Here is a 14,366-nt window from a genome sequence, read left to right as displayed (position 1 = left end):
ATTTGGGTTGGGGTATTTATAGAGTTAGACTTTTTGACTCGATGACTTTTGCCGGAAGTTTTTAACGGCGTTAGATGTGCCGTAAACGGACGTTATGTTTTTGTTGGTGTTAAAGTGTTAGATATACTATTGACTATTGATGAGTAAACAATTTGAATTTTTTTATAGGCTGGATTATTTATTACCTTTGCTTGTTTCTAGAACTTTACAGAAAGGATCTTCAACCAAAAAAAAAAAAAAAAGTTTTCTTGTGTTGCACTTCGGCATAACACGAACACGAATACAACATTGTATAGATAAAATTTATGTTTAATTCCTTAGTTACGCAGAATATTCGTTTATTTAAATATAAAAAACATAACTGCATTGAATTGAATTGTTCTCAAAGAAGATAATATTGGTTATATTTGAATTTAATTGACCAAAATTTTAGCCTTTAAAAACTACAATATATCAGTCTTGACTCTTGTGTGCCATCATGGGATCCCATAGATTAAAGCAAGAATATATATAAAAGTTTTACTCTTTCAAAGATATTTTAGAAACGTCTTCTAAAAAAAGATATTTTAGAAATAGAATATAATTATTTTTTGTTGATATTTTTGTTTAAAGTAGACTACTATAAGACTAGTTGGGTTAAAGTGAAGCAAAGAGTTAGTGCATGAAGATATTTACATGACCTAGTGTAAAATGACATGCGTGGAGGGATTTCAACACCTATTTTATTTTTAAGATCTTTTGTACTCTTAATGTTAATATAATAAGATATTTGATATTAGATGAGTTTAGAAGGTTTTGGATTCAATTGTGGAGAAAAAAAAAAAAAAACTAAATACTATATTGAGAAACATATTTCTCAATTTTCTTTGGAAGGGGATTAAAGCAATATTTAAGTGACTAGTGTTGTTAACGTGTAAAGGAGATAAATATAATAGAGATATATGATTCACATTAAGGATCTCAATTTTATTTTGTTTGATTATATAAACCACATTACATGGTCTTAGTTATTATTCATTAAGTAGAAAAATTGATGGGTTATTTTTTAGATTTTAGAGAAGTGGATACCAAATATTTTTATATATTTCAAAGACTTTACATATTTACTTCTTCTTCTTTTATTTTTTTGAGAAAGTATATATTTACTTGTTTGGTCATATTTATTATTTTTCTTTTTTGTGAGTAATGTTAAGAATATGTGTAGCATTTTTACAACATTAAAATAAAGCAAACACCAAATTCCTTTATTGATTATATTTAGAGAGAAATTCTAATTTTTCATAGAAATTATTAGAATAAAAATTATAATTTTGATTAAATAGTTAAATTCACAATTTCTTAATAATTTATATTTTTGGAACAATTGATATTTTATAATAGTATTATAGTAAATATTTATGAGTTCAAACAATATCTCTACTCTATCTCCCATTAAAAAATTTACATATTAGATCCCAATTATTAAGATGGAATTTAGACCCAAAAATAAAGGATATTAAAAGTTTGGTTAAGTAATTATGGGACGACCCTCTCTTCTTCTGTCATACCCAAATATTTTGTTAAAAACATAATAATAATAAAATAGTATAGTGCAGTTTCTAGATATTCATATTCGACTTCAAGTAAGTCTTATAATAGGGAGAATTTCACCAAAATCAGCTAGATGGTTTTGGAAGAAACTATTTCATCATAGCCGCAATAGATACTTTTTTTTTGTCCTCATATACATATTATATTATATTTATACATGATTATGACAATATCATGCTTACAAGATATGCTTTATATAAAATTCATTTTAAAAGATATTTCAATTTTTAACCCAATGACATCCCCATTAGCATAATGTGAGATTTACAAATTCAAATTGAGTAATAAAAAATTACTCCTTGTAAGTTGTAACAAAGTTTTTTCTTTTTTTTTTTCTTTTTTTGAGGGGGAAGTTGTAACAAAGTTAATCGGCTTTTTTGTACGGATGTATAAAAATAAAGCTCTTTTATAATTTATGAGCATATAATAATTGATACTTTTTATATTAAAAAAACCATACGTACAATACAAAGTTAAAATAATTCTATAATAGTCGACATTTTGTAAACTATGCATTGTGTTTGCTTTAAGTTTACTGAGTATAGAGCATTCCAGACCCTTCGTATCATTTTTTTTAATCTGAATTTTAACTATTCGGACACAAAATTAAAATAAAATAAAAATCTACCTACATTGACTAGCTTCAAATCTCATTAATTTTTTACTTAAAACTTAATATATCCTAACACATCTAATAATATCCTAATAAATTTTTAGTTTAGTTGGATTTTCAGGGTTATTAAAATTGATTGTGTGATTGTAATTTTTTTTTTTTTTTAGAGAGAGTTTCAACCTGTAGCGTGGAGATTAAACACCAATCAGTTTTTGGCGTGGAGAGTTTCAATAACTCTTTATCATCATACCAAAACACCAATCAATTTTTGGTGTAGATGAAGATTAAACACCAGATTGTACATATTTTTTAGTATGTGATATATGATATTATAATATGTTGGAATTAGAGAGCGTAAAACTTGGATTATACACCACATTTTTATAAAATTTAATCTCTAAGTATTTTGTTCCACAAATTAGAGATCTGGGTTTGAATTTAATTTACATAAAAAATAAAACAAGGGGTGATTACATTAATTTTCATAATTTCAAATTCATCATCATTATCCTGATAGAATAATATATCTACGGAATGTACGGATAAGGTACACATGTAGAAGAATCTTTTTTATGTTAACGGACGTCAATCCTGGTGAAAATAACGCGTTCGCTGAGTCACTAATGAACATCCACAGTTTCAACTTGGTCGCCAAGAAGCCTTTAATACTTTCTCCACGTAGTTTAACCAATGGCTACTTGCCAATTGTCATTGTTTCGTTATCATAATCACTTTTTTTAATTTTGATTTTTTTTTAAAAAAATATAGAACATAATCATTTTAAATGTGAACTTAGAATCAATCCAAAAATGAAAAAAAACAAAACAAAAGATGTGACGTGTGTTTTTATTTTATTTTTTCCCTTGGGTGCTAATTTGAAAGTATTTTAGCTTGGATTCGAATTGTATACATTAAAAAAAATAGTAAAATTTATTTTCCTCAAGAAATTTAAATGTATGGTAACCATTTTTTCTCTTTATTTTTTGTTTTCAAAAATAATTTTTTATTTGTGAGATTAAAAAATTTGTTTGACAACACAAAATGGGCAGAAAACAAAACTATTCTCAAAACTCATTTTGTGAAAGAAACTGAAAACATGCAAAAAGCTGTTTTCAATTTCTAATTTTCTAAAGTCAATGCAAACATGTATTAATTTAATGAATTTGTCTCATTTAATGAGTTAGCATTAGACATCAAATTCTAGTAACAACATATTTTAGTATTTTCTATTTTTTTTTTTAATTTCAACTAACCAAACATGTTTTTGATTTTAAAAATACAACAAAATTGTTTTTTTTTTTTATATTCCCAAAAACAAGTTTTTGAAAATAAAAAATAAAAATTGTTACCAAACATAACCTAAACTTGACAGAAGTTTTTGAAAATAAAAAATAAAAATTATTACCAATCATGACCTAAATTTGATAGAAATTTTTGGTATTTTTGTTCAAATCATATTACATGATGAGTCATGATTAATAACATTTTTTACGGTTTGTTTCCCTACATGATATACGTGCATGAGATAAGACTCATATAAAAAATATGTCTTCGCCACACATCATTTGGTCCTACTTTTTTTTTTTTTAATAAAAAAATCAGCCTAAATAAATAAAAATAAAAACTCTTATTCAACACCCACTTGAGCAAAGCAGTTGTTAGTGCTCAAGAACTTTGAATCTTTCTCTTTTTCTTGTGTATAAAGAGAGAAATAACCCTACCCATCTTCTAGTCCAATGGGTAGCGTTGTTCAACTAGACAGGGTCGGTTCTTTTCTCTAGTCTTTTAGCCTTGGTTATTCAGGCTTTAGGCAGAAATAGTGTTAGGCCTTTTCCTTTTTTGTAATCCTCTTCTTTCATTTTGAATAAAGTTTTTATTCAGCCAAAAAAAAAAAAATCTGAACACATTCTAAACCAAATAATTTTAACTCTTAACCTTAATATTGTGAGATTTATAACAAAATTAGTAAAAATCTACCTCTATCCAATATTGTGACCATTTTTGTTAACCCTAGGGGTGTTGAGCACTCACATTAGACTCAATATTACTCTTCTATTGTTTTGATATTAATTTTTTTGGAAAATGAATTATTTTTCAAAAAATATTTTCTAGAAAACTATCTTATTTTTCTATATTTGGTAACGACTTTAAAATAAGTTGAAAAATTATATCTTAACTTTATTTATTTTTGCATGAAATAGAGTTGATTTCCATATTTAGCTTTGAGTGAGATAAAATTATTTTTATAGTAAAAGTGAAAAACAACTTTATCTCACATTAAGCTAACTAAGGGAAGTTTGTTAAGAGACAGTTTTTCATTGACTTTTTTTCCCTTATACTATCAAATACAAGAAAATGAAAAAACTATTTTCACATAAGGTTTTTTTTATTGAAACAAATAAAAGATGAACAGTTAAAAGTCTCATGCCTCAACCTCAATAAACCAAAAACCAAAAGCAACTTTTGAAAAATAACTCAATACAATTATTGAGCATAACTCGAATGAACTACCCAATTAATTGTTTTTTGAAAGGAAAAAAGAAAAGAAAAGAAAAGAAATATCTATAATATTGGCTCCATCAGAAATAGATGTCCCCAACATATACATTTTGGATTAGGATCTATAAAGATCCACCTAATTTTCCTTCTGCTTATTTTCAGAGTCACTTTGTTTATAAGAAAACAAGGACCTCCACCACAATTTCACAAAATCACTACATATTTATTTTCTTGGTTTGTTCTCCTCCACAATCACAATGTACTCTCGTCTCATTCTCAAAAAATAAAAAAACACAATGTACTCTCGTCTCTAAATACATGTCCCTCTTTCTGCATTCAAATCAATTACTAGTATGATTGTATGAGTTACTTGATATAAATTTAATAATAGGTGATAATTTGAATTTGGAAGATTTTACTCAAACAAAAGCACTTTCGTTATTATTGATTTGAAATAACGTCTTATACCTAATGATTTCAAATCCATATATTACTAAAATTCAAATTTATCTATAAGTTTTTAAAAATTGATTAATTTACATCAGGCAAAACATTATATGGACTAATATGAAAATTTTTAGATTTAGTGGATGAAAATAACAATTGATCAAAATTATATGGTGTAAAATGTTTTTTCGCTAATTTTTTTTCATGTCATGTACTATGATTTATTGGCAAATTTCACGGGTTTTTAAGCACTAGTAAACAGTAGCTTCTGTATACGTGTTTGTACAGTATTTTCCATCTTATGTTTTGGTTGCAGGTGTTCAACAACTTAGCAAGCATGATATCATAACTACTCAAAAACAGTTTTTTTTTTTTTTTTTAATTGAAAAATTCATTCAGTGGTTAAAGCAATAAAATTTGTCTTTTTTTTTTTTTTTTTTTAAAAGGTAGCTAATTTGGTGGTCATGTTTAATTTAATCATTTCAATAGCTATCAATGAGTCAAGTTCGATTTCATAGCAAGTAGTCCTCATATCTATCATCATTGGTGTTGACCTTGACCCAACCCTGTGGTTGGTATTCTTAGAGGTGAGACATTAATGTAGACTGTAAAGGTTAAATTGCATTGTATAAATAAAGGTCCAATCCGATTGCTCATTCCCTTAGCCAAAAAATTCCGCTACCTCACTCAGTAGATTTGGTGGAAGCCTTGGCAGTTAGTAGGGCAATAAGTTTTGCTAGAGAACTTTGCATTTCTAAGGTAAGAGTTCGAAGGAGATAGTCATAGAGTTGTCACAGCTATCAACAACCTGGTGTCATCAAAAACTATGTCTGTTCATGTTATTGAAGAGATTTGGATGTTGTAAAAGGTTTTTCATAAATATAGCTTCAAGTATGTAAAAGGGAAGGGCAACCAGCTTGCTCATTCCCTTACTAGAAAAGCAGTTTATCTATAGATCTTGATGTATGGATAGAAAATCTACTTTATGAGTTGGATTTTGTATTTCAAGCTGATTTAGTTCATTCATAAAATCTTTTCTTACCGATTCCTCCAAAAAAAAAATACAGTTCCAATCCAAAACATTGATGGGCAATTTTTTTCTTCTTTCTTTTATGCTCTTTTGAGAATGTTTTCTACCAAATTTTAAATTTTGCATCATGTGGGGGTTTTGATACATGAATATCGCCGTATGGCTTATTAAATGGGACTAAAATGTGCAACAAAGAGGTCTTCCATACTTTACAACACCTATAGAAGGAAATGAAAACACAAATCTCACACTGGAAAGATATAAACAAAAACTTTGTTACTCTTCACAGGCTCCTCTCTATGAAGTCCCAAATCCTCTCTTCCATATAAATTCGATCCCTATGCCGGCGTGGCATGTGACGTTCGTCTGGAAAAATCAATAATTCATAAGACTTTCCAGCAGCCACAAGTGCATTCACAAGCCTTGCAGTGTGCCTAAAGTGTACATTTTCATCAATCATGCCATGCACAATTAACAACCTCCCTTTCATCTTGTGCACATGGTGCATCACAGAGCTTTTTTCATAACCTGATGGATTCTCAGAAGGCAATCCCATGTACTTCTCAGTGTAAAATGTATCGTACCCATCCCAGGATGTTACAGGAGCACCAGACACAGCACAACGGAACACGTCAGGAAACCTGGCCAATGTCATAGCTGAGAGATATCCGCCGTAGCTCCACCCATACAACCCAATATGGCCAGCTTTAGCTAGCCCTTGTTTGATAAGCCATTCAGCTCCAGTCAGCTGATCATCAGCATCAATCTGACCAGCCTTGTATTTTAGAGAGCCCTCAAACTTCAGTCCACGTCGTGCAGTTCCTCTATTGTCCATCTGTAAACAGTAAAATAATTACAACGATGAATTTTTCATTTTTTGAAAATAAGTGGCATGATGATGATAAAATCTATTAGAGAAGCAGGCAGGAGATAGTTTTTATCCATATGCTTGACACTTCAAAACACTTCAGGAATGGGACAGGTAATCAGACCAGGGGTAGAATAACAAAACCTAATCTAACTGAAATTTCATACTTTATATACATAGATGCAGTAACCATGTCTCATAAACATAATAGCAACGTCCACCATGTTACCATGAACCCCACCTAACAAAGGGACTGACAAAATATGAGCACTCATAGTTTAGCCATGCCCCAATATTCAAAGATATGGGAGTTAGATGAGGTTATCACCTAAGCATGCTGCATGCACCATAACCAATACAATATCTTCATCCATCTAATATACATCACCGATTCAAATTTTTTTTTTTTTAATTAAAAAAAAGGGGTTCCATCAAGCATGGGCTTCCTGTGTCAGCAACATAATTGAGTAAACAGATAGCATAACTTATACAGATGTTTTAGCCAGGCAACTAATTGGACAATGATCATACGTATGTGCAAGTACACTACAGCCTTGCATAACCAGGGTGTTTTTAATTCTAATTAAGTACTTGTTAGTAAAGAAGTCTAAGTCAAAATGTTCAACTAAGCCATAATCCTAACTATTTGAGGGCAGTTCTATGAATCCCTTATATCAACTAATTTGATTCAGTTAAATGTGTCCTTTTTTGTCCTTTTATCCTATCTAAGATCATACACTCTGCTACCCTCCTATTTATCATATCCTTTTTCACTATTTCTAGAAGTATTATAAATGAAATATCACGTAAACAAAACATAAGTTTTTACAGAAGACACAGACCTTCCAAACTAAGATGCCCTGGCTTCGTAGAAACTGTGCTTTCATGTCAACAGTATTTATCCAAGAATCAGAAACAAGCTGTACACTTGGACCACCATACACATTAATCAAGGTTTTGTAAGGTGGAGGGCCAAATCTTGTTACATCAGGCTTATATAAAGCCCCATACAATGCAGTCCCATCATCTGCCTGTATTTTAACTAGCTGTGGAGGCTCAAGTTGAAGCCGTTTGAATCTTGGAATGGTAAATTGTTCATACAGAGGTGTGATTATGCTTCCATCTTCCAAAGAGCAAATTAAAACCCTAGGGGGAGAATTAAGAGAATCATGGATATCCACAAAAGTCCGCATATGATGATCAAGCACAACCATATGTTTTCCTTTACTATGGGTCAATCTCACTGGTGGCTCCAGGGGGTTGTTTCCATATGGGAATAGTTTAGCACAGTAAAGGTTAGATTCCAAAGGCCCATCTAAAGTTCCAGTGAAATAAACAAACCCTGCAGCCTCATTTACACCAGCAATTTGCTCAACCATCCAGTCACCTTCAGTGAGAGGTCCTAAGCATGTTGCATTTGCATCATACAGATAAAGATGTCTAAATCCTGTTTTTTCACTTGCCCAGATAAATCCCCCAGAAAATCTGGTGACTCCTTTGTCCAGAGGTGTGAAGCAGTCATGTAAACTAACCCATGCACCTACTTCTTCTACCAATATGGTTTTCCTTTGGCCTGTTTTGATATCAAACTTAAGGATCTTTAGCTTGGAGTGAGACCTGTTCAAAATCTGAGCTGTGAGATTATTTCCTAGCATCCAGTGGACTCTAGCCAAATATTCTTCCTCGTTGTTTGCCTGATCCGATCCCCCACAGAGAAGATCCATCCAAGTAATAGGACCTCCAGCAGCAGAAACCACTCCAAGGCGAACTTTAACATTTGTAGCTCCGGCAAAAGGATAAGCATGGTCTTCCTGTGCATCTGAGCCAACTGAGCTTTTACCTTGGTGCATAATTCTGAAAAGAGGTAGCTCAGAAGAATCAACTTGTGTGAATGCAATGAATTTGCTGTCTAATGACCACCAGTACCCAGTCTTCCTATCCATCTCCTCCTGCAGTCAGCAATATTTTCTCAAAATTATTATTTATAAAATAAAATTTAAAAAAAAAAAAAAAAAAAATCTTAACACCAATAAATAAACAATGGTGGTTTTCTGAATTGCCTTTTTTGCTTCTGAAAGCAATTTTTTTTAACATTTGTACACTCAAAGCAGGAATTAATTACAAGAAGCAAAACTAAACAATCGCCTGACTTTGTATATGTACAGAGAGGGAAAGATGATAGAATGAAATTCTCACCTGAGCTATATATTCAGCAAGGCCATGAGTCTGCAGGACACAAAAAAAATGATATCATAATTAACAAGGAAAAAGGAAAAAGAAAGTCATTAGTAAACCAAACAATTGGCAACACAATAATCAAAAGCCCATTGCACCGGTTTGGCAATTTGATGCTTCACAGTTTCGAAACTTACGATTCTGACTTTAGTCTCACAACCTTGAAAAGAGTAATAATTTCAAAAGAAAGTGGAGTTGTAAAAATGATAGAAAAGAAAAAAAGGGGCAAGGTGAAGAAAAAAGAATTAATTGGCAAAGATCTGAGAGAGGATCCGGCCCTAAGAAGGTGAAACTGGATACATAAAGCTGACCCAAAGTTATTGGGAGCTAATGCTCCCTGAGTTAAATTAAGTAAAGGCTGTAATAGACTCCTATGCTTCAATTATCCAACCTTAAAATGGCTCACTAGCAAAAAACAGTTCAGAACATTAATAGTGGGATTAGGACGGGCAGATCAGTTACAAACAAAGAATTGGGTGTGAAAATTTATGCATTACTTCACAGAAATCATAGAGTTTTTTGATAGCATCTGGTATCAATGATATCATAAAAATCTAAACCTGCATTGTACATACCAAAGAATTTCCATTGGCACCATATGTCAACTGTTTTGATTCATTGTTCAAGAGATTGAGAACATGCAACTCTGAATCTCTAACATAAGCGACCATTGTGCCATCTGGGGATAGATGTGGATCAATAATTGGTGAACACGGTACACTTGGAAGCTTGAGCTCTGGATTTGAACAAGAAAAATCCTGCAAATAAATCTGTCCATAGATAGAATACCAAATCATCAGTGGAAACCAGATCATTTCAAGTTCACAGTGCTAGTATGAAACAGAAAATAAAAAGAGTTAGCATCTATCAATTAGCCCCAAAACATAGATATTGAATACATCCCACATTGTTATAACAGATTTGACAAGGTGGTAAAAGGTCGAGAAGCAGAAATACAGAAGAGAAATTCAGTTTATAATAAAATAGAACATGTTCACAGGTTTAATTATCTGATGAAATGCAGGGTGAGTAGAGTGTCAGGTGTGTTCCAACTAACAGTAATAATATGTATATAACAGAAAATCCAAATATCTCATTGCCAGTATTAGCTCCAACTATCTATTCATATAGGATCCGTTAAAAAAATTTGCATCAGCTGCCCACCTAATGCAACTCCAGTCTCAAGGATCAAAACAGATGCAGTATAGGCTAATGTGTTTACAACAAATCCATTTGCCATCCAGAAAGTTCTAACAAATTCTGATGGAGAACCCAAGAAGCGAAACATGGTGGAGGAAAGTCCACATTATTTAAATTGTGAACAGTAAATTAAGTAATTTAGAATAGGAAATGAAAACTGTGCTGAAGGTTGTTATACAGTTATATTAGAGGTAGTATGAAGGAGTTGATGGTGATGCTGAAAAGGGGGATAACAGCAGAGATGGTTTTGGTCATGGAGTTAGAATCAGGGTGTGGAAATGGTCGGATAATTTCAAAAGTGGAGGTGGTGACAGTAGGGGCATTAAAGGAGGTTGTGATGGAGGTGGTTGCATTGCTATATGGTGGCAGCAACATGAAAAAAGTATTGTGACGATGCCACAATGAGGTCCATGAGATCCATTAGTCCCCCCTCCTAATCCACCAAACAAAAAAGCCTACCCACAATGAAAACATGAACTTAAAACACATTTTTCTTGCATCAATTCTAATTCCCAACTAATTAACGATCATAACCATACATTTGTTATAAAACAAGAGAAATGAAGCCAAAGAACTTATCCTCTTGAATCTTAAAATATTAACAGTACAACAAACCCTTTAAGATCAAAAAGATATTCTCAGTCTAAGAAATTACATCAAAATGTTTTTGCAGAAGAGAGGTGAATGATTCAAAAAAGCAAAGAGTAGCACTGATCATGTAATTCAATAAAAACATAATACATAAGATTATTAGCCTAAGAGATAACGGAACAAACCCCAGCTGGCAAAGGCACCATGATTTCTTTCTTTTTTGTGCTTGACTTCACCCATTCATACCGTGTAACTCCCAACCCACGCTCCCTCAATCTTTCCCTCCTCAACTTCTCTTCTGGTGATATATTACCCTCGTCCAGCCCACCATCCGGGGGACTGAAAAATAACTCTTGTTTTCCAGTCTTGACATCATAAGCAAAAACCCTCCTATTCAAAGTGTGATCAGGACTAAGCAAGTAAGTTATTATACTATCATCAGGACTGAAACTGATTGAAGTAGGTGCCACATAACCGGGCAATGGGTATTGCACAATCTCTTCGACAGGGAAAAGATTGCAGTCATCAACAGTTGCTGTAACGCTTGAGTCCGTCAAAGGCATATTGCAATTAAATGATCTTGAACGCTTCAGAGTCTTCTTCTTGTCCTCATCAACTGATTGCATCACCTATTAACTAAAAAGTGTTGATCAAAAAACTGAAACAGAACCTGAACCTAATTAATGATAAATTGATCAAACAAATGTGATGACTTTTCATTGGAACCCAAAAAAGACATACACTTTATTAGTGAATCAAATGTGATAAGAGCCAACAAGATCACAAATTGTACATTAATAACAAAAGCGTTTAATAACTGATATGATATCCTAGATTCTTCATTAAATGCAGAACCCCACCAAAAAAAAAAAAAAACTGAGACTAAAAGTTTATACTTTATACAATAAATTCATATAGCATAAACAGTAAAATCTAAGAGTGAAATCAGAACATTTTTACTATTTAAAAAAAAAAAGCTTTTTGCACTGTTTTCTAGCAATCAAAAACAAAGGTTAGCAATTCAACATAAAAACTAAAACCCATCTCAAATAAGCACATAAAAACTTAATTCTAGTGGTCAAAAGTTTTCCTACATTTTCTCAACAAACAAACACAGTAAAATCAATGCATAATCATTAACTAGAACATAATTTTCAAATAGCTCTAACCTACTAAGAAACTCCACGAATCAGCACTCTGACAAAGTTCTCGGAAATTGTCAGCTGGATCCGATCACAAAATACGAACCTGCACCGAACCCACACTTTTGTATTGTCCGTAAAAACCAAAAAAATAATACTAATAAGTAAAAAGAAAACTCGAAAAACCTCTTCTTCTTCTTTTTTCCTTTTTAATGTTAAAATGAGAATTTGATTTGACTCAAAACCTTGGAAAGAGCTGAAAAGGATCGTCCATGAAAGTGAAGAGACAGTTAAACGTAATATCGGATTTTGGATTCCTCGGAAAAGAAGAAAGAACTGTTCTTGATTGAGGATTCGGAATCGGATTCTTAGGAAATTGGAGTTTCTATGTTTGTGTGAGTGTCTGAAAGAGAGAGAGAGAGAGAGAGATCTGTGTGCTTTGGGTTTTGTTGGACTTTTATAATTACTTACTATAATGTTTTCGTGGACAACCTGAAATAAGAAGAAACCCCCAGATGACTAGATGACTTAGATGAGTACTATTTTTCAATTTATCTGTTAAAAAAAAAAAAAAAATTACTATCTGTTGTGAATTTGGAAAATACCAATATGGGTTTTGTTTTGAATTGCTTCTTATGACATCACACGATGTCGGTATTCAGAATGTATCTCATGAAACGGTGTCATATAATATAAAATCCACATATGTGAGATTGTTTTTCTCGATTCATAATTCTATTGTTTGCATTGTGCATAAAGATTATCGCGTCATGCATGTGTATGATGAATTTTTGTTGTTCAATTATCTGAGATTGCCTTTAATGAATTCAAATTCTACACATCATGTTTACATGGAGAGTAATGTTATGAGCATAACATTTTTACAGCAATTTCACAATAATGTCAATATGGTAAGTTATTATTGGCTCTTATCTCGGCGCCTCTTTGACATCATTTTTTTTACCTACTATTAATAGCTTGCCAAGCTTTATTGTGAAAATGTTATCTTTGTAACTTTCTTTTTATATGATGAATTTCTATAATTGTCAAATTGTATGTGTGGGGCCAAATGATTTATGGCCAGACCCATCTACCCGGGGAGAATCCAAAGGCCCAAGTCGAGGAGGGCTATGGCCCAAGCTCAGCAAGATAGCCTATGGATACCGCCGAGGGCAGTTCAGTCCTCGGCAGACCCAAAGTCCCCCCAGAAAGAGGGGTAAAAACGGTATAGGACTGAAACTTGGAAGAAAGATCTAAAATATCTAAAATATCCAGGGAAAGCTGCCCTTACTGCCATTTAATACTCTTAACCTGACATAGCCGCATTCTTTGGCTTTTACAACCACCCCCAACGACTTTGGGTATGGGCTGATGGGACAAATATCAGCCTTGAAAATGTTGACCCTATACGTGGACGAAGGACAGTGAACACAGGCGAGTATAAAAGGAAAAATCAGTAACCTAGAGAGGGGGCTGGGAAAAATGGCCAAAATCCAGAGCCTCCCAGCCCACCTCCAGGAGAAAGACTCCAGGGGTGAAGGAAACATAACTATATACGAACACCCCGAAAAACCCACCGCCTGGTGACTAAGGCCTAGCCTTTCAAACCCACGCTCTACAAATGATATTGTTTGTGCCCTTTTTACGTGAACCCGACACCCGACACTGTTACGGTCCGCCACGAATCGTGTCCTTACAATTGGCGCCGTCTGTGGGAAAGGCTTGTGTGTTGGTATAGGAGGTGGGTCGATAGAGCTTCTTTGTTATTTCTAACCGTTGGTTATAGAGTTTTAGTATAAAGTTCTGCTAGGGGCTACGTTTCTTGACTAGGGGCTTGGCTGAGGAGCTAACTCCCTTAAAGCCAAGGTCCCCCGTAAAGAGCAAACTAGGCACTTGGTAGCGTTAATCGTATGGATAAACTCTAGGGGCTTGGCTGAGGAGCTAACTCCCCTAAAGCCAAGATCCCACACAAAAAGAAAACTAGGTTTTGGACAGAACCAAGGCATTGCATAGTCCTCGGACTCAAGCCTATGGGGAAACCAACTACCTAGATGAGGAAAACTAGGTTTTGGACAGAACCAAGGCATTGCATAGTCCACGGACTCAAGCCTATGGGGAAACCAACTACCTGGATGTGGAAAACTAGGTTTT

The 14,366-nt window shown here is 33.0% G+C and overlaps 1 protein-coding gene across 5 annotated transcripts; it reads right to left on the bottom strand.

Moving 5' to 3' along the window:
• Window positions 1–6,315: 6,315 nt before the first annotated feature.
• LOC115959799 (dipeptidyl aminopeptidase 4) lies at window positions 6,316–12,726 on the bottom strand. Of its 5 annotated transcripts, none has more exons than XM_031078385.1 (7): window positions 12,461–12,726; window positions 12,243–12,337; window positions 11,259–11,702; window positions 9,858–10,052; window positions 9,244–9,273; window positions 7,890–8,996; window positions 6,316–7,014 (listed from the first exon to the last, which is right to left on the bottom strand). In XM_031078385.1, the coding sequence occupies exons 3-7, from the start codon at window positions 11,697–11,699 to the stop codon at window positions 6,463–6,465; spliced, it is 2,325 nt and encodes a 774-aa protein (XP_030934245.1). In that variant the 5' UTR covers window positions 11,700–11,702; window positions 12,243–12,337; window positions 12,461–12,726; the 3' UTR covers window positions 6,316–6,462. The 5 variants fall into 5 exon arrangements, with proteins under 5 accessions (XP_030934245.1, XP_030934248.1, XP_030934246.1 ...); XM_031078388.1 differs by having other exon boundaries at window positions 12,247–12,337; XM_031078386.1 differs by having other exon boundaries at window positions 11,259–11,709; window positions 12,243–12,321.
• Window positions 12,727–14,366: the final 1,640 nt, after the last annotated feature.

Source organism: Quercus lobata, chromosome 9, assembly GCF_001633185.2.
Source record: "Quercus lobata isolate SW786 chromosome 9, ValleyOak3.0 Primary Assembly, whole genome shotgun sequence".
NCBI classification, from domain to species: domain Eukaryota; kingdom Viridiplantae; phylum Streptophyta; class Magnoliopsida; order Fagales; family Fagaceae; genus Quercus; species Quercus lobata.
This window is presented reverse-complemented; position numbering and strand designations above follow the sequence as displayed.

Bases quoted from the DNA above. Each gene is read 5' to 3' on its own strand.
- LOC115959799 (XM_031078385.1), bottom strand. From the start codon at position 11,699: ATGCAATCAGTTGATGAGGACAAGAAGAAGACTCTGAAGCGTTCAAGA. The intron at 9,274-9,857 runs GTATGTACAATG...TGTGTCCTGCAG, and splicing joins GTGCCAATGGAAATTCTTTG to ACTCATGGCCTTGCTGAATA. The intron at 8,997-9,243 runs GTGAGAATTTCA...TGCTGACTGCAG, and splicing joins TTGCTGAATATATAGCTCAG to GAGGAGATGGATAGGAAGAC.